The 19,484-nt window shown below is 38.6% G+C and overlaps 1 protein-coding gene across 1 annotated transcript in view; it reads right to left on the minus strand.

Annotated features, from left to right (window-relative positions):
- The window catches only part of LOC117990580 (nephrin-like), a 114,167-nt gene that overhangs the window by 61,559 nt on the left and 33,124 nt on the right, over positions 1–19,484 (minus strand). Inside the window, exons 2-4 of the mRNA XM_034978037.2 lie at positions 4,679–4,811; positions 3,430–3,638; positions 1,480–1,590 (exon numbers count right to left, since the gene is read on the minus strand). Of these exons, the coding sequence (XP_034833928.1) occupies positions 1,480–1,590; positions 3,430–3,638; positions 4,679–4,811 (453 nt within the window). The remainder of the gene's footprint in view (positions 1–1,479; positions 1,591–3,429; positions 3,639–4,678; positions 4,812–19,484) is intronic.

Raw genomic sequence — 19,484 nt, forward strand, 5'->3', positions numbered from 1 at the left:
GAACCCTTATAGGATCACTTTGTTGTCTGTCTGTCTAAGAAACCTACAGGGTACTTCCCGTTGACCTAGAATCATGAAATTTGGCAGGTAGGTGGGCCTCTAGCTGGCTTTAGGGGAAAAATCTGAAAACCGTGAATTTGTAGTTACATCACACAAAAAAAAATTGTGTTCATGAACTAATAATTAGTATTTTCAATTTTCTAAGTAAGATAACTATATCAAGTAGGATATCATATGAAAGGTCTTCACCTGTGCATTCTAAAACAGATTTTCATTTATTTTTATGTGTCACAGTTTTTGAATTATCCTGCAAAATGTCGAAAAAATACGACTGTAGTACTGAACCCTCATTGCGCGAGCCTGACTCGCACTTGGCCGGTTTTTTAATATTACTTGAGGCGACGTTCGGACAGTGTTCGAGAAATGAGAAAAGAAGTACGCAATCGCCTACGTAAGACGCCGCGAAATAATTAATTCTAAAAGCATATAACATAGTATAATATGAGCTAGTAGCCTAAGAGGATGCGCCCGGAACCTAATCCGATTACCCCTGTGTATCTCACAAAGCTATTAACGTTAGTACCTACACGCTTAAAGCTCCAGAATAGCCAAGCGGTTAGAGTTAGAAAGAGTCCTTGGGAGAAACTAATTACGGAGCGACTTCATCTCAAACGTTCGTGTATTGAAGAGCTAAATGAATTCGGATGGTGATGACAACCTAGTCTGTTGTATAGAAGCAGGCGATAGTTTGCGGAAATCCATGATATACAATGAACCAAAATCCGCTGAAACAGGTCGAATCTGTGTGGTGCGACATGCACCGCCAAAGTCTAAGTCACTGTTAAAGTCTTTGCAATTGTGGATTGTAAAGTCTACATCATTCAATACCATATTGAAAACATTTCTTAAATGCTATTTACGTGAAAAAGGATTACTTAAACTAAAAAACGTTGCTAAGGCCGCCTTTGCATACACTTTTTTTTTTTTAAAAAAAAGAACATTAGCCATGTTAAATGACTAATATTCCCCTTTCCTCTCCAACTAAGCGTCAGGCTTGTGCTAGGAGTAGGTACGACAATAGTGCAACGGGCGGGGTTTGAACCGTCGACCTTTCGGTTTTCAGTCCACTCCTTTACCGATTGAGCTATTGAGGCTATTGAGGCTAGTTTTAGTTTCTTTGTTTTTGTTTTGTCATGTTGTGTAATATTTTTGTATGCAATAAAGTATTTCTATCTATCTTTCTAACGTTGTTATCACTCACTAGCGTAGCCCGCGACTTCGTCCGCGTGGACTATTCCAATTTTGGACCCCTATTTTACCCCCTTAGGGGTTGAATTTTCAAAAATCCTATATTAGCGGATGTCCCTGTCCAGTAGTTTGAGCTGTGCCTTGATAGAACAGTCAGTCAGTCAGTCAGTCACCTTTTCCTTTTATATATTTAGATTAAGTTAAGAGTAAGATAAACATAATATCCCTTACCTCCATGCACCTCACACAGCAGTTCCAGGGTGTCTCCCTCATCATACGGCTCCAGCAGCCTGGTGATGTCCCTGGTCTTCGCGTCCATTATCACAGGCCGGTTGGGGGGAGCTGCAGACAAAAAACAAACTCAATTTTTTTATTTTATTTTTAAGTTTTTATCCACTTTTCCAGTGCAAAAATGTATTATTTTTAGGGTTCCGTACCTCAAAAGCAATAAAGTAACCCTTGTAGGATCACTTCGTTGTCTTTCTGTCTGTTTATCTGTCTGTCCGTCTGTCCGTCTGTTCGTGCGTCCGTGTGTCTGTCGTGTCGTAGGTAGGTCTTATAGCACACATAAGGGGAAAAATCTGAATACCGTGAATTTGTAAGAGTTAGGTAATTTACTTGTACCTACGTGTCAAACCGCTAGCAATAGCTAGAAAACTATTTAGATTAATTATTAAGCTTTAAAGTTCCTAGTATGAAAAATAATAACCCTTTTAAAAATATCTACTTACTCATCCAGCTCTCATTACCATCCGACTGTATCCCCGGTTTAATTTCAGTCCATTGAAATTCCCAGACAATACACAATACATTTTATCTTTTATCTCCCGAGGTTGATAATTCCGAATCGGAAAGTCAATGAATGATGAAAATTTAAATGCAAAATCAGAGTCCATTGAAAAAGAAAATTACGAACTCTATATTATTGTCTCCTTGAGTATGTTACCTACTAATCTATGTAACTAAAATAAAAAAAAGTATAATACCTTTAAGAACCTGAAGTGACAATGGGCAATGGCGTGTGGAAGTCCCTAAAAGAGACCTATGTCCAGCAGTGGACATCTATCTGTTGATAATGATACTTAGAAGCAATAATAGCTACTGATGTTTACTGATAAAATGATACCACAAAAAACGCGAATTAAATTTAAAAAATTCTATAATTTCGTCAAAGTTTACGATATATTGCAAATAAAACGATATTGCAAATATTTGACGACCTCCCTGGCGCAGTGGTGAGCGCTGTAGTCTTAATAGTGGGAGGTCCCGGGTTCGATTCCTGGCAGGGGTTTGGAATTTTATAATTTCTAAATTTCTCGTCTGGTCTGGTGGGAGGCTTCGGCCGTGGCTAGTTACCACCCTACCGGCAAAGCCGTGCCGCCAAGCGATTTAGCGTTCCGGTACGATGCCGTGTAGAAACCAAAGGGGTATGGGTTTAATAAAAAACTGCCATACCCCTTCCAGGTTAGCCCGCTATCATCTTAGACTGCATCATCACTTACCACCAGGTGAGATTGCAGTCAAGGGCTAGCCCAGTCGAGGCCAATGGCGCGTTGTAGGTACACGAGGTATACATTGCGGGTTTGAAAAATACTAAATACCTAAATCTACAAAATCAGGCCAATGGTTCTTGGTATTGTATTGTGTTTAGTTAGTATTAAAATAACACTAAGTTTTTGCTAGCGTTCTGAATACATTCTGTATACAGATATACATACATAGACTGCTAAAATCATAATCCTTACTTTTTGCTTTGCCGTAGTCTAAATATATAAAAGGAAAAGGTGACTAGCTGACTGACTAATCTATCAACGCACAGCTCAAACCACTGGACGGATCGGGCTGATATTAGGCATGCAGATAGCGTATATTTTTTGTAAATATAATTTTTTTAGTGATAAGTTTTTCTGTATGTTTTATGGACTAGAGATAGACTCTAAATGATTAAATAGTTAAAAAATGCAGATAGCTATTATGACGTAGGAATCCGCTAAGAAAGAATTTTGGAAAATTAAACCCCTAAGGGGGTGAAATAGGGCTTTGAAATTTGTGTAGTCCACGCGGACGAAGTCACGAGCATAAGCTAGTGTCAAATAGAGTTTTCTTAAATAATGCGCTTATGATTACAACCATTGATGTCGGAACCACCCTTACGCCACATAAAAAAGTAGATAAACTTACTAATGACAGTAAAGTTAATTCTCAAGTTCCTCGTCGGAGAGTTCTTGAAGTCCACTCTGCACCTGTACACGCCGGTGTCGGCCGTGCTGACGTTGTCGATGAGCAGGCTCGCCGGCGCGGCGATGGCGCGGAAGAAGGCCCGAGTCCCGAAGCCCGTGGGGGAAGACCACAGCTTCGGCTGGCTGGGAGTGCGGCCTCGGACGTCGTAACTGGACAGAGTAGAATATGCTCTTTATACGTATAGGTAGAAAGAATCGCGCATCGTGGGCTCTGTATTACAGTCGTATTTTTTCGTCATTTTGCACGATAAATAAAAAACTATTATGCATAAAAATAATTAATACTTAAATCTGTTTTAGAATCCCGACTAATATTATAAAGGCGAAAGTTTGTATGTGTGTGTGTGTGTGCGTGTGTGTATGTTTGTTATTCCTTCACGCAAAAACTACTGGACGGATTTGGCTGAAATTTGGAATGGAGATAGACTATACCCTGGATTAGCACATAGGCTACTTTTTATCCCGGAAAATTAACGAGTTCCCACGGGAATTTGGAAAACTTAAATCCACGCGGACGAAGTCGCGGGCATCAGCTAGTGTACAGATAAAGCCCATTTATATAATTAACCTATTATATATTAATTTATATATTATATATTAATACCTAACTTGGTACAGTACGCGGCCGAAAGTAATCTACATCGATCTTGAGACACGACAGACAGACAACAAAGTGATTCCTAAACAGCGCCACCACACCCGGTCCTCAGTCTTCCTCATCCAACCACTTCTCACCAGGTTTTTATATCGTCGGTCCATCGTGCTGGAGGGCGTCCCACACTACGCTTGCTTAAACACGGCCTCCACTCAAGGCCTCTCCAGCTTCAACGGCCATCGCCTCTACGACAGGCATGACCTTCCCACTGCCACTTCAGCTTGCTAATAGTTTGGGCTATGTCAGTTACCTTTGTTCTCTTGCGGATCCCCTCATTTCAGATCTTATCCTTCTGGGAAGAATTCTTTCTGTAGTAAAATTAAAAGGGTGCTTATTTTACCATCGAACCGCAAGACGTCGGGCGAGTTTCCATCCTTATGTCGTCGACATCCCATCTCATTACTCATACGTATGGCTAAGGTTTGGAATACTCTTCTACGATATGTGTTTCCTAGCAATTACAACCCGGGTATCTTTAAAACAAGAGTGAATAGGCATCTTGCCTGTGGCCTATAATGAATAAAAAAAATCTAACCTGTACAATGGTTCCCAATCAGCCTCCTTGAACCACAACACCATGGCGACCCTGTCGTCTGCTGATAGAGGCTGGGTGTCGCATGGCAACGCCGCTTTCTTGCCGACCACGCCTGCCACGTGCGCCGTGGGAACTGCGGACAAAAGGAAACTTTATAACCTGAAGTTTCTGTGTTACAATTAAAAAAAAAATAGATTCCTTATTTAGAATTTTCAGCAGTATATCAATCCTGAAACCTGAACCTAAGTGTTTACTGTACAGATATCTATGAATGTTGTCTGTCCGTCGGTGAACGTCCTCTCCAGTGAGACGTGACAGGCAGCCATGCGAGCGGTCGCACGGTATACGTGTCTGTTGCCTAGTCCGTTACCATGGTAAGCGATACCTCCGAGATCGTGTTACATCTCGCTATTGAGTATGAGTACCTGTCTTATCCTACAAGTGCGTCTTAAGATGAAGCCGGTGAGAATAAAACATGATAAAAACAATATACTAAGACTATAAATAGCCTCAATAGCTCAACGGTCGGAGGTTCAAACCCCACCCTTGCACTATTGTCGTACCTACCTCCTAGCACAAGCTTTACGCTTAGTTGGAGGGTAAAGGGGAATATTGGTCATAAGTGGGTCCAGGTCGGGTCACTTTAGTGCAACACACAGTGATGGGTTGACTCCCCCAGTTTTGACTACTACATGCAAAAGAGCTTAAGATTATTAAAGGGGTGTGCGGGGTGTCCCCCCGCTTCGTACCCTGATTGCCACGTCAACCTGTCGCGGACTATACATGAATTTCAAAAATACCTATCATATTTCTCATTAGGTGTTATCGCAAATGCAAACAACGCAATGATAAAAACAAACCATACAAAAAATCCACCGAGACAAATTTTTGTCGTTTTCTTTATCAAATTAACAATTTCAACATTTGCCAGAAGCTCTCGGAATAATTACACCAGCCTCAGCATAATCAGGACGATTACAGTTTTTCACGGCTTTTACATCCACAAAGCTTTGCAAAAGCTGGAAATAGAAATATTTTCAGCTTTTAATATACAGGGTGTAACCAACCAACGCTAGCAAAAACGAAGACAGGTGATAATGGTGAAGTACTGATGATTACTGATATTATGATATTACAAAACAACACGAAAAAAATACAAAATATAATATATATGTTAAATTTTGTAAAAGTTCACGATATATTGCACTGCATTTTGAAAAGAAAAAAACCGGCCAAGTGCGAGTCAGGCTCGCACACTGACTACTACAGTCGTATTTTTTCGACATTTTGCACGATAATTCAAAAACTATGATGCATAAAAATATATAAAAATCTCTTTTAGAATATACAGGTGAAGACCTTTCATATGATACCCCACTTGATATAGTCACTCACTTCGAAAGTTGAAAATACTAATTATTAGTTCATGACCACAATTTAATTTTTTTGTGTGATCTAACCCTAAATTCACGGTTTTCAGATTTTTCCCCAAATGTCAGCCATAAGATCTACCTACCTGCCAAATTTTATGATTCTAGATCAACGGGATGTACCCTGTAGGTTTCTTGACAACCAGACAGACAGACAGACAGACAGACAACAGAGTGATCCTATAAGGGTTCCGTCTTTCCTTTTGAGGTACGGAACCCTAAAAATACGTAGGTAGGTACTTATTTCAGGACTTCTAAAAATCTACCCCCACACCTATTTTCTAAATTCCACCAGAGCGAAGCCGGGGCGGGTCAGCTAGTTTAAACATTAAGAGGTGAGAAATCGCATGCCGTAATGGTAGATAGCTCAATAATAGCTAGCAGCTACCTATTATTTTATTTTTTTTATTCAGATACAGGTTAGCCCTTGACTGCAATCTCACCTGGTGGTAAGTGACGATGCAGTCTAAGATGGTAGCGGGCTAACCTGGAACGGGTATGGCAGTTTTTAATAAGCCCATGCCCCTTTGGTTTCTACTAGGCATCGTACCGGAACACTAAATCGCTTGGCGGTACGGCTTTGCCGTTAGGGTGGTAACTAGCCACGGCCGAAGCCTCCCACCAGACCAGACCAGAAATTTAGAAATTATAAAATTCCAAATCCCTGCCAGGAATCGAACCCGGGACCTTCCAATAATAAGACCACAGCGCTTACCACTGCGCCAGGAAGGTCGTCAAAATTTTTTTTTTTTTTTTAAAGAATATTAGCCATTTTAAATGACTAATATTCCCCTTTCCTCTCCAATTAAGCGTCAGGCTTGTGCTAGGAGTAGGTACGACAATAGTGCAACGGGCGGGGTTTGAACCGTCGACCTTTCGGTTTCCAGTCCACTCCTATACCGGTTGAGCTATTAAGGCTATAAAAATATAATATATTAACCTATATAACCTATAGTATTGCACTAAAACTAAAGGTACGGACAGACGTGCTCAAAAAAAGCGTGCGCGACATGCTCGAAATAAGCATGCTCATTACATTACACACGTGCTACTAATGAGCACTTGCTCAATAAAAGCATGCTTTCGTGCTAGTAATGAGCACGTCTGTCCGTAGCTTTATGAATAATTCGCGCAGTGAAGCAAGAGTAGGTCCGCGTTCTGCTCAGCATACTTTGAAATTGTTTTAATTTCCCCGATTTTACAGCTACTCATCGCCACGTAAACTTTACACGTGGCTGCACGCTCAGGCTCACGCATAGATAACATGCATTTCAGCACCGCCACAAACTTTGCGTAACGTATGACATAGTAAACGGTACCCGTAGTACAAGATTTTGCGTCTCACCAAACCAAACCAAATTCGAGAGTCGAAATACTTCCGCGTTAAAGTAAAATGGACCTAAACAGCCTTGAATTGAAGTCAAATATTCAATGCCACTGTTTTTAATTTCGCAATGTTTCCGCTTGGAGCGCTCGCTGTAGAAGTGTAGACAAACTTGAGCTTTAAAACAAGGCATTTAAGATCCAGTTTACTGTAACGCGGAAGTATTTCGACTCTCGAATTTGGTTTGGTTTGGTGAGACGTAAAATCTTGTACTACGGGTACGGATTTAGACCGTATTCCGCGCTTCAACTATGCGTGAAATTGTCGTCGAGTTCAAAGGCTCGTTTACAACCCGATATAAGGCCTCGTTCAAAGAGACGTGGTATCGGTGCGTAGTATGGCGCTGCAAATGAAGGGTTTAGGCCATAGTTAGCCACGCTGGCCATACATAACTCCGAAAAGTTAGAGGTGTGTGCGTGCCCGGAATCGAACCCCGATTAGAAGGCGGACGTCCTAACCATTAGGCTATCACAGCTTTTGTATCAGTATTAAATGTACTTGAAACATTTTTGTTTCAAAGATTTAAGATCAGTTGCTTACATAGCTCAGTTCAACTATTAAATCCGCACAGAAAAGATTTAGAAATTGATCGCTCTAAGAAAACATTTACTGTCAGCAGTAATTTACTCGATACATTATTTTTGTTACAAAGATTTACGACACAGTCTATTTCAACTGTTCACACAGACCCCCTTATTTGGAATCATTGGGATCCAGCCCTAAACTTGTCAATCAATGGGGTATTTCTGTGGTTTCCAATAAGACGGCTGGTTAGCCTCAGTGCGCGAGGGAGTGAACTTGAACAACAAATAATTTGACCGATTGCATCCAACTGCGTTCGTAAGAAATTGTAAAGATTGCTTACACAAATGTCGATTCATGTTTGGTTCGAGTTATAAGAGCCTTGCTGTTTTAGATGCTTACAAGTTTTTAAAAGCCAAATAATATTATGATAAGTGTTATGTCGGTTTAGATGATATTTTTGATATACTGTGATTTTTCATATTTGGTTTTATTTTTTAAATGCAGCATTAATGCTGAGCTGGGGCCATATTTTCATCCTGTGCCAAGTGGGTGCGAGAATTCATTTTATTATTAAGTATTTTTATTACGAACTACTACCTATTAACCATTAATTTTAAGTTTGTTTGTACCTTAGGCACAAGATGAATAAATTAGTTCTTTAGTTAGTTTTTTTCTTTCTTTCTTCTATTTGATTTTATATTACTTTTATATTATTAAAAACTTTTGTAAGCAACCTATTTTCATTTTGAGGAACACAGAGGCTAACATTAATTTTGACTTTTAGTAAATTAAATTAGTATTGTGTAAAAGTAGGTAAATTCAATGTAATCTTAATATAATATTTCCGCTATCGCTTCTAAACTTAAAGCCAGCATTGTTTACACTTGCGACCCGACGCGCTGCATGAATACATTATACTGGTCTTGAATACACGACTTCAGTGTTTATTCCAGTATTATCATTATTCCATTTATTTTCTGCCAACGATTCCAGAACTTCGGGCTAAAACAATGTAAATTAGGTACAGAAATCCTTTGTGGGGCTGAGTATTTGCTTTTATAATAATATGGGTCCACATTCCACAAGAATTTTCAGATTTGCTATTACAATTTAAACATTGTGTAATTTAACCACTCAAAATTTCAACACACACAATTCAAACACTCGTAACACAAGTTATCTTAGTACGAGTGCCTGAGCACTCCTTTGCCAGGATCACATATTATTAACTAGCATAATCCCCATCATCGTCATATGAAGTCGGGAATATAGAAGAAGTGTTTGGTATAGTACGCGACAGGTTGAAATAGCAATCGGGAAGGGAAAGCCCTGCACACCCACCTCAGACCCCAATCGCCATCTCAACCTGTCGCGGACTTTATACCTACCCGTGATCTCCATAAATCGCGCGGAGCATCTAAAAGTGTCTTGTTTGGCTGTAAATGCTAAACGGCCAACCTGCGCCCTCGTAAAACGGCTTATGACAGGGAAATCTTTACGTTTTACTAGGGACAGACAGGACAAAGGACTTATTTAAATGACTAGCTGCTACGTGGGTATTTAGGTTTTAAAATCCCGTGGGCACTCTTTGATTTTTCGGGATAAAAAGTAGCCTATGTCCCTTTCCAGGTCTTAAAGTATACTCATGCAAAAATCACGTCGATCTGTTGCTCCGTTGCGACGTGATTGAAGGACAAACCAACAAACCAACAAACAAACAAACAAACAAAGTCGTGTAAACACTCAGAGAGCAACTTTTGACATATGCATCTCTTTCGTTTACACGGAATGTAGGTACATTTATTGTGCGTTTCTTGAGAGAAAATCGCCGATAGTTAGTTGTTTTCTCGCCAGCGGATCACTGCCTGAAATTCCAATTTTGGTATAAATATCCTCCTAATACCCGCTCTGCCTTTTTGTTAAATCTCTTAGGTGTGTGACAACGTAAATATAACCGTTTTATTGTAAACAATAAAATATAAACGACGAGTCTGGTTCGTGTACACTCGCTTATAAGGTGAGCTTCAAAATAGACGCAGGAAGGTAGAACATGGATTATTTAAAGATAGATTATATTGTGTGTAATTTATTTATAAAATAGTTGATGCCCGCGTCATACGCGTGGATTTATGTTTTTAAAAACCGAGTGGGAACTCGTTGATTTCCCGGGATAAAAAGTAGCCTATGTCACTCTGCAGGTCTTTTTTTTTTTAATTATTATTATGAAACACAAACAGCTTTTACATTTTTACTTAGCTACTTATTTCTAGTTTGTACATATGCCTATTAAGTGTTCACTCATTTACATTATATCTATTGAATTTTGGGCGGGAGTTAGTTAGGTTAGTAGTTACATTAAATTAAATTATAATGAGTTAGTTTGTTTGTAACCACTTCATAACAAACTAACAAACAAACAAACAAACTACAAACAAACTACAAACAAACTACAAAAAAAAATTACAAACAAACTTTAACTATAGGTACCCATCCAAAAAATTACGTCGATATGTTGCTCCGTTGCGACGTGATTGAAAGACAAACCAACAAACCAATAAACTAACACACAAACACACTTTCGCATTTATAATAGGGGTAGTGATTAACTGTGTAATTCTGGGGTTTATTATGAAAAAGACTTGACATGATGGCCTAAAACACTGATTGACGATTGGGCTTTATTGCAGTGGTTTTAGTAAAAAATATCGGTACACACACTACACACGAATGGTTCCGTACTATTGTACAAGATTAGTAGATAGGTATAATTCTTTGTGAAAATTTCAACTCTCTACGGTTTTTTAATTGATGAGATACAGACCACTGACAGATAGATGGACAGACGAACAGCAGAGACTTAGTAACAGGATCCCGTTAGCACTTTTTGGATACGGAGCCCTATAAAATTAAGTGATAATTAAGTAGTAATAGATAATTATTTGTTACCAAATACAACATACAGCAGGGCAAACTAATTAGCAAATATTATAACATTGCGATGTAATTATTATACAATGAATAAATTAATAACTTACTGGTGAATTACGACGGGATTTAGGAGGATTAAAATAATTGATATTGTACCTAAATAACTGAAGCGTTAAATCACGCAGGTATTTTATACCTACGCATTGGATTATAATTTTATTATTCCATTAATATTTACAAACACAGCAAATCAGAGCTTCTGCCTATCACTACCCGATATATAGAGTGTGACCAGTGGCGTGCAACTTATAGAGGCATAAAAGCGCTGCTTACCCAAGAAATAGTTAACTCGGTTGAAATTGCTCAATGCTCATTATTCTTTGACTTGCTTACCTAACTACTGCTTACCCTGGCTTTAAACCCTATGCACGCCACTGAGTGTGACTAGCACAAGCACACAAGCACACTAGCAAACATTTAGCGCTATTACTATACCTACCACCTAAACACAGTCCAATACAAATTGGTATTATGAAAAGCATCATACAAAGATGCATTTGACGAGTTAAAAGAGTACCTCGGTAGGTACTTGTAAAATTTAATTGAATAAAAAAAAATCAATTGATTTGAATTGAATAATCATTTGCCTTATATTATGTAGTTTTAGTGACTTAGTATTTTTCAAAAACGCTATGTATATATAGCGTGCAAAACTCTTGGTCAATTACTACGACCCAGCCTACGATGCAGCATTGACCCCGCGCCACCTATCTACGCAACGTTCATTGACCTCTAGCGTCAGTCAGATGTTTTGAGTGCAAACATTGCGAATTTTTTTAAAAATACAGGATTTTTTATTTTTTTTACTTTTTTTATCTATCTGTAATCATCGGTATAAGTTCCGCAAATTGCTATTGCGCTGGAACCATGTCTCATTAACATCGTAATGACGTCATTTTGACGTCATTTGACGCATATTTAAGTAAAAATATACCGTCAGCTCGAAACTTCAGTCTAGTGCTGACGTCAATAAAATGGCGGCCACGCGCATTAGCAATTTCCGGGACTTATACCTACTGTCACCTTGTTTAATTTTTTCTAGCATTCTAATAATAGCCTGTATATGTATATCACTTGACTATAATTATACTTGAAATACTTAGTATAGTTTTTGGACTTTGCAGTTTAATGAAAGATTCGCTATACAAGGCAAGATAACTATCATTCAAAGAGATAAGATTGTAAGCTCATAATTAAATACCTGGGACCTGGGTACTTTTGAGGGTTGAATTTTCAAAAATCCTTTCTTAGCGGATGCCTACGTCATAATAGCTATCTGCATGCCAAATTTCAGCCTGATCCGTTCAGTAGTTTGAGCTGTACGTTGATAGATCAGTCAGTGAGTCAGTCAGTCAGTCAGTCACCTTTTCCTTTTATATATTTAGATTAAAGGAAATTTCCATGTTGCCAAGTTTAGGCAATTTAATTATTTTAATCAATCTACATGATTATATGCCAGACTAGGTTTCGTTAAAAAATAAATACCATTCTAATTTGTATAATTTTTGTATTTTCAACTGTTGAATTTACGTAAGATAATTATTCATGAATTATTATTTTATGTGTTCTGATAATACCTAAATGTAGGTATGTATGTACATTTAAAGTTTGAAACTTGAGTAGTCCACACGGACGAAGTCGCGGGCATCAGTGTTCCCACTAGATTACAACATGGGGTTATTCAACGGGCGGACCAACAAATTCCTAAAAGGCCGGCAACGCATCGGCAGTTCCTCTGGTGCTGCAAATGTTCATGGGCGGCGGTAATCACTTAACATCAGGTGACCCGCCTGCTCGTTTGCTCGCTATTTCTATTTTTTTTTAAATCAGCTAGTTTTCGATATAAATTCAAAGAAAAGGTCAGTGAAACGCTGGAGTATTTCCAGCTATTACTAAGAAATTGTATTAATATTGTACAAAGTAATATAAAGCAAAATGTTATAGATACACAATGTGTTTCTGTGCGTTTAGAATTTACTTTGCAGTTTACTGTCGTGCACTAACTTTAACGGTCCGCTGAAAGTTCAACTTTTTAATTAAACATTTCACTACGGTTGCCTTCACCAACTTGTATCTCTTACAACAATAATATTGTATTGTATTAATTGAAATTTGTTTCATATAAATAAGGTTTATTTATTAACTAGCTATAGCTGTGATAGCCTAGTGGTTTGGACATCCACCTTCTGATCGGAGGTCGGGAGTTCGATCCCGGGCACGCACCTCTAACTTTTCAGAGTTATGTGCGTCTTAAGTACATAATTAAATATCACTTGCTTTAATGGTGAAGGAAAACATCGTGAGGAAATCTGCATGCCTAAGAGTTCTTAATAATGTTCTCTAGGTTCTGTGTAACCTCTAGGCCATCACAGCTTACCTATTGGTCTGGTATAAAATCATATTTTTAGCAAAAATACTAAAATCAGCTCTAATATCATGAGGTAGCTATTAAACTTCCTAATTACTTTATTTGGAAACCAATTAAAATGATTGAGTATCAAAAAATATTAATCGGCGGAAATCGGATTAAATGTTTTGTTGAGAAAAACAGCGACCGTGAACGCAGATAAAGGGATAATTTCCCGAAGGGACTGCAAAGTACCTATAGTGCGACAGGTCGAGATGGCAATCGAGGTATGAGGCGGGGAGAAGCCTCGCACACTCGCACGGTTCTGTGCGGGTATGCGGGCCGTCCCCACCCCAATTGCCATCTCGACCTGTCGCATACTATACTTTGTCCTTTCGTAAAATACCTTATCTAAACCATTTTTCAACTCGAACAAGCTTTTATTTCGAAATATCGTCCAAAAATTTACAAACTTCAGAGGGTCAACAATCCATACTAAATGAGAAAGTGTGTTTGTCTGTTTGTCTATCTGCTACTTTTTCACGGCCCGTTTACATTTGATATACACCTACTTATAACTCAGAACTGACAAAATTTTTTTTGCCCTTTTTGTTTTCAATGTGCGATAATGGTATATAGAAGATATCATTTTGTACGCGTTAAGAATCTCCTCCTTTGTGATATTCAGTACAAAAAAAAGTAAGTAGATCATATCCCGCGCATATTTTTAATCATAAGTCTCTTGAACTACATTTCTTTCTTTCTTTCCGCCCCACTTATGTTGTAAATCAGCCCGTGCGCCCTTAATTAAGCGAAACGTATGCATCTTTATAACATACATTCGCATGAAAGAACCCCCTGTATAGCTCGCAATACGAGGCGGTCGGTGAATGCAAAACTGGTTCAAGAAAACATTTATTTTAATAAAACACGGTTCACTACTTCACTAAGTGATATGTTTACCTTACTACGGGAGGAGATTTTTTTTTTTTTTTTTTTTAATTAGATATGCCAACGATAAATTGTAACAACATTCACAAATATTAAAAACATGTCACAAACAATTCCAGTCCTACTACAATCATCAATTATAGGCATATACAGCATTACGTAAGTCTCCGATTGTGTTAACAATAAGATACCTACATTACAAACTTTTAACATAAATATAATCTACAGCTAAATTAATAGATACAATTGCTTAATTAATAAAATTAGTTGCTCATTACATAAAAATTAAATTAAATTAGATAAGAGTCAGATAAGGATAACAATTTAAAGATTAAAGATTACGACAATGTCAGCTCATTCATGGAGTACAATAATATAAGTAATAGTATTATTTTAAATGTTTTATTATTCGGAAACACTTCTTAAAACGATTCTAAACAATTGAACATAAAAATTACAGATCGAAAATATCATCTAAACCACCGCAACGAGGCAGGGTGCTGGGAACGCTGGCAGCGTTACCTCGTTGAATGGCCAGACTAATATGCTGACCGAGGTAACTGCCAGCCCTCCGGTCCCCCGTGGATTCCGCGAGACGGGATGAAAGGTCCTTAAAAAAGGATCTAGCTTCCTCGCCCCACCAACCCATGGTCTCCAACCCAAAAGGCACAAAATATGAAACTATTTTCTGTATTCTCATATTTGCGCCTCTTGGCCCATGGCCATTTTAAATGTTAGACTTGCCCTTACAAAAGTTTAAAAAAATCGGTTAAAAATATGCTCCTGAAAAAAGCATAATACACAATCGAAGATCATGTAAATGATAAAAGAGCGTAGATTTGACTTGCATTACCTACTTTTATACACGGAATAATATTCATCATCATCATCATCATGATCGACCCATCACCGGCTCACTACAGAGCGCGGGTCTCCTCTCAGAGTGAGAAGGGTTTTGGCCTTAGTCTACCACGCGGGCCATGTGCGGATTGATAGACTTCACACACCTTTGAGAACAGGAATAATATTATTGTGTATCAAATATTTGAAAAGAGCAACCGTTAAGTTTCTTACTGGTTGTGAGATGAGATTGCAGTCAAGGTCTAACTTGTATCTGAATTAAAGATTAGTTTTCTAAAGTATAAAATTAGTTAAAACTTTCAAGTAAGTATAAATGATACAGTGACGTTTTCAAACGTTTCGTTTGAGCCCATTGAGAGAGACACGTTAATTTGTATGTACCTCCCCACATCAATATGTTACGCATCTCATAAAAATATAATTTAGGTAACATGTTCAAGCGACATGTGCAAGGCGGAAATTTTACAGAAATCCCCGTTAACCTCGTTTCTACGTAACACGCGTGAAGTTACGCGTTGCTACGATATGAAGGATTATATATACAGGGTGTAACCAGAACGTTAGCAAAAACTTAGCGTTATTGTTATACTACCTAAACACAATCCAATACCAAATAACCATTTGCCTCATTTTGTCGTTTTAGTGATTTAGTATTTTCAAACCCGCAATGTATAGCATGCAAAACTCGGTTCAATTCCGCGCCTACGACGCGGCATTGACTCCGACATTACGGAACGTTTGTTGACCTCTAAGGTCAGTCAGATGTTTTATTTGTCATAATATATCGTGAAATTTTACAAAATGTGGACTTATTTTTTTTTTCGCGTTTTTTTTTGTGGTATCATCAGTCATCACCTGTCTTCGCTTTTGCCAGCGTTCTGGTTACACCCTGTATAAGTGTAATATATTAAATGTACCTTCCTCCTTAGACAATACGCCATTTTGTTGACACTTACCCCACTTATTAAGTAAAGGTGTGAGGTACCAAAATGACGAAGTACGCGTCAGGTCGAGATGGCAATCGGGCTATTAGGCGGGAGGACACCCCGCGCATCCACACAGCGCCCGCGCTTGCCCGCACTGGGTTAGCGCGGGGGCTGTGCGGGTGTGCGGTGCGTTTCCACCCCGATTGTCATCTCGACCTGTCGCGTACTATAGATTCATTACCAACGAACACTACAAGGAAAATGAAAATTCTTTTAAATTACATTTGTCACGAACATACGACTTATAAAACCAACTAACTTCCTTCGGCGTTGTTCCCATTAGAAGCCTACAAATCACGGGGTTATTCAAGGGGCGGATCAATTGGGTATTCGACTCCAATTTTTTATAGGCTTTCAGTCAAGGGCTAACTTGTAACTGAATAAAATAAAATAAAAAATCTAGAAACAGGATTTAGGTGCTGTGTATACCAATTACCACAGCATTATTATGTACCTACTAGCTTATGCTCGCGACTTCGTCCGCGTGGACTACACAAATTTCAAACCCCTATTTCACCCCCTTAGGAGTTGAATTTTCAAAAATCCTTTCTTAGCGGACGCCTACGTCATAATAGCTATCTGCATGCCAAATTTCAGCCAGATCCGTCCAGTAGTTTGAGCTGTGCGTTGATAGATCAGTCAGTCAGTCAGTCAGTCAGTCACCTTTTCCTTTTATATATTTATTACCACCACCACTACCACAGTTACTCACTGCGCCAGGGAGTTCGACAATATCATTATTCTTGTATTCTATTCGATACTTGGATAATATAAAAAGTGGTAAGACAAAAAGGTCCCCGTATGATATTACGCTCAAATGGCCTTCTCGACTAAAACTCGAGTAGAATTTCATGAAAACGACATCCATTCGAGCTAATCGCGGTAATATTGCCTTACATTGGATCTCGCGTCGCCGACGGGTAACTTGAAACTTAAGGTGGATTTCCATGGGTCGTGGTCGGAACGAATAATACACGCGGCTGACGCGAGAAGAACGCGTGCTTTATCGCGTCAGCCGCAGCGTGTTCAATATGCGCGACCAATCACTTACGCAGGTGAAATTGCTCAGCTTACAGCACCGGTACAATGTAATTGAATTTATGGGTGAATTTATGGATCTAGCTTAGATAAGCTTTGGAGAGTGGGCTCAATTACTCCACAACCTAGTTCCTGCTTCACTTTTCTACCACAGAACAGCGAAACCGTGAACATTATTGGCATCTTTATCGACATCCAATCTACCTATTCGTACAAAATATTTTTGCTATATTACTACCCATATTATAAATGCGAAAGTGTGTTTGTTTGTTGGTTGGTTTGTCCTTCAATCGCGCCACAGCGTATCAACAGATTTAACTCTAAATCCACGCAGACAAAGTCGCGGGCATCAGCTAGTAACTTATAGACAATGGTACAATATGACCATAGCAGATGGTCAATTTACCGTAATATCGTCTTCCATATACTTCACCGCACGCGTCAGTCGCTTCATGGAACTCTACTCTTTTAGATTCTTGCGTCGCCGACGGCTGGTAACTTGAAACTCACGTCTTATAGCGCAGTTACCTTTAAACTTACGCTAAAAGTTAACATTTTACAATTTTGTACTGACTTCTACTTCGCCTTCGCTTTAAACGAAGACACGTTTAAATATTACCTACTCTAAGATTACTTTTTCCATCTAAAAGTCGGTGATATTTTCTTTTCTTTTTAACTCGACGACTATAATATATTATTTTCTTCTCTTTTATTTCAACTCATCATCGCGCGCCGGTTCACTACAGAGCACGGGTCTCGGAGTGAGAAGAGTTATTGGCCATAGTCTACCACGCTGGCCAAGTGCGGATTGGCAGACTTCACACATCTTTGAGAACATTATGGAGAACTCTCAGGCATACAGATTTCCTCACGATGTTTGACTTCAGCGTTAAAGCAAGTGACTTAAAACACATACAACTCCGAAAAGTTGAAGGTGCGTGCCCGGGATGGAACCCCCAACCTTCGATTAGGAGGCGGATATCCTAACCATTAGGCTTGTAAATAAGTAAAAAAGTAGGTAAATAAAATTATAAAAAATGATTTTCAAAAAGGTGTTGGCGATAATTAAGATCTACGAACAAAAGCATATTATTCTCTCGGTTTCTCGCTGGAACGTATAAATAATTAAACTTATTTGTCTATATTCGCGTCGCACCAATTATAATATAAATTACGCCCGCAGGCCGCTCATTAGGGGAGAGTATGCGAATGATATAAAACTCAGTTTTAATTAATACATAATAAATTTAATTTAAACTTAGTAAAGAAGGATATATTATAAAAGGAAAATCCTACCTCTCTCACTGACTCATCAACGCCTAGCACGATCCTTTGGAGTTATAGTTTTTGCATTTCACGAAGACGAGTGGTTCATGCTTGTGTTTAAGTCGTATCGGTGTATGTAACGTACACTGAATGTGTGCGTTAGAGAGCGCTTGCTCGCGACTGATTGGTCCGACATGCACGCACACTTACGCAATGGCCCCGATTCTCTAGTCTCTCTCTAAACTAAATTTAGAGTATCTGCATCCTTTTCTTTTAACTAATGCTAAAAAAGGAACGGAACATGACTTTCACATTTAAAGACTCTAAATTTTAGTGCACAATAGAAATTTAAACAGTAGATTCGCGAGTGCGTGCTAAAATCACGGGTTTTACCATCTAAAAATTAAATTAAGAAATGTCAAACTGCTTCTGTCCTTTTCATATTACAATAGTAAGAAAAGGGTCTCTAAAATTAGGTTGTGCTTAGAATCGGTGCCAATGTCCATGTAAACGACGTAACCACAAGCAAAGTTCACTCGCCTTCGTGAATTGCAAGAACTGTAGTAAGCTGAAACATGACCCACTAATTTACACAAAATATAAATTTATGATTATTAATCCTAGTAATAAATAAGTAGGTACTTGAAAATGAAAAAATATGATTTTAAAAATTCTGTAAAAAAAACTAGCTGATGCCCGCAACGCTGGAGCATAGATGTGTATATTTTGTATATACACATAGATGTGTATATTTTGTATATACACACATAGATGTGTATATTTTGTATATACACACATAGATGTGTATATTTTGTATATACACACATAGATGTGTATATTTTGTATATACACACATAGATGTGTATATTTTGTGTGCAAACCTGGCCACTTGTGCGATGTCGTTTTGTTCGTGAGCAGCCATCTATATCTACGCGACAGGTCGAAATGGCAATCGAGGAGGGAACGCCCTGGGCGTGCGGGCGGGTGACGTGCGGGTGTGCGGAGCGTCCTCCAGCCTTATACCCTGATT

Source organism: Maniola hyperantus, chromosome 18 (genome assembly GCF_902806685.2).
Source record: "Maniola hyperantus chromosome 18, iAphHyp1.2, whole genome shotgun sequence".
NCBI classification, from domain to species: Eukaryota; Metazoa; Arthropoda; class Insecta; order Lepidoptera; family Nymphalidae; genus Maniola; species Maniola hyperantus.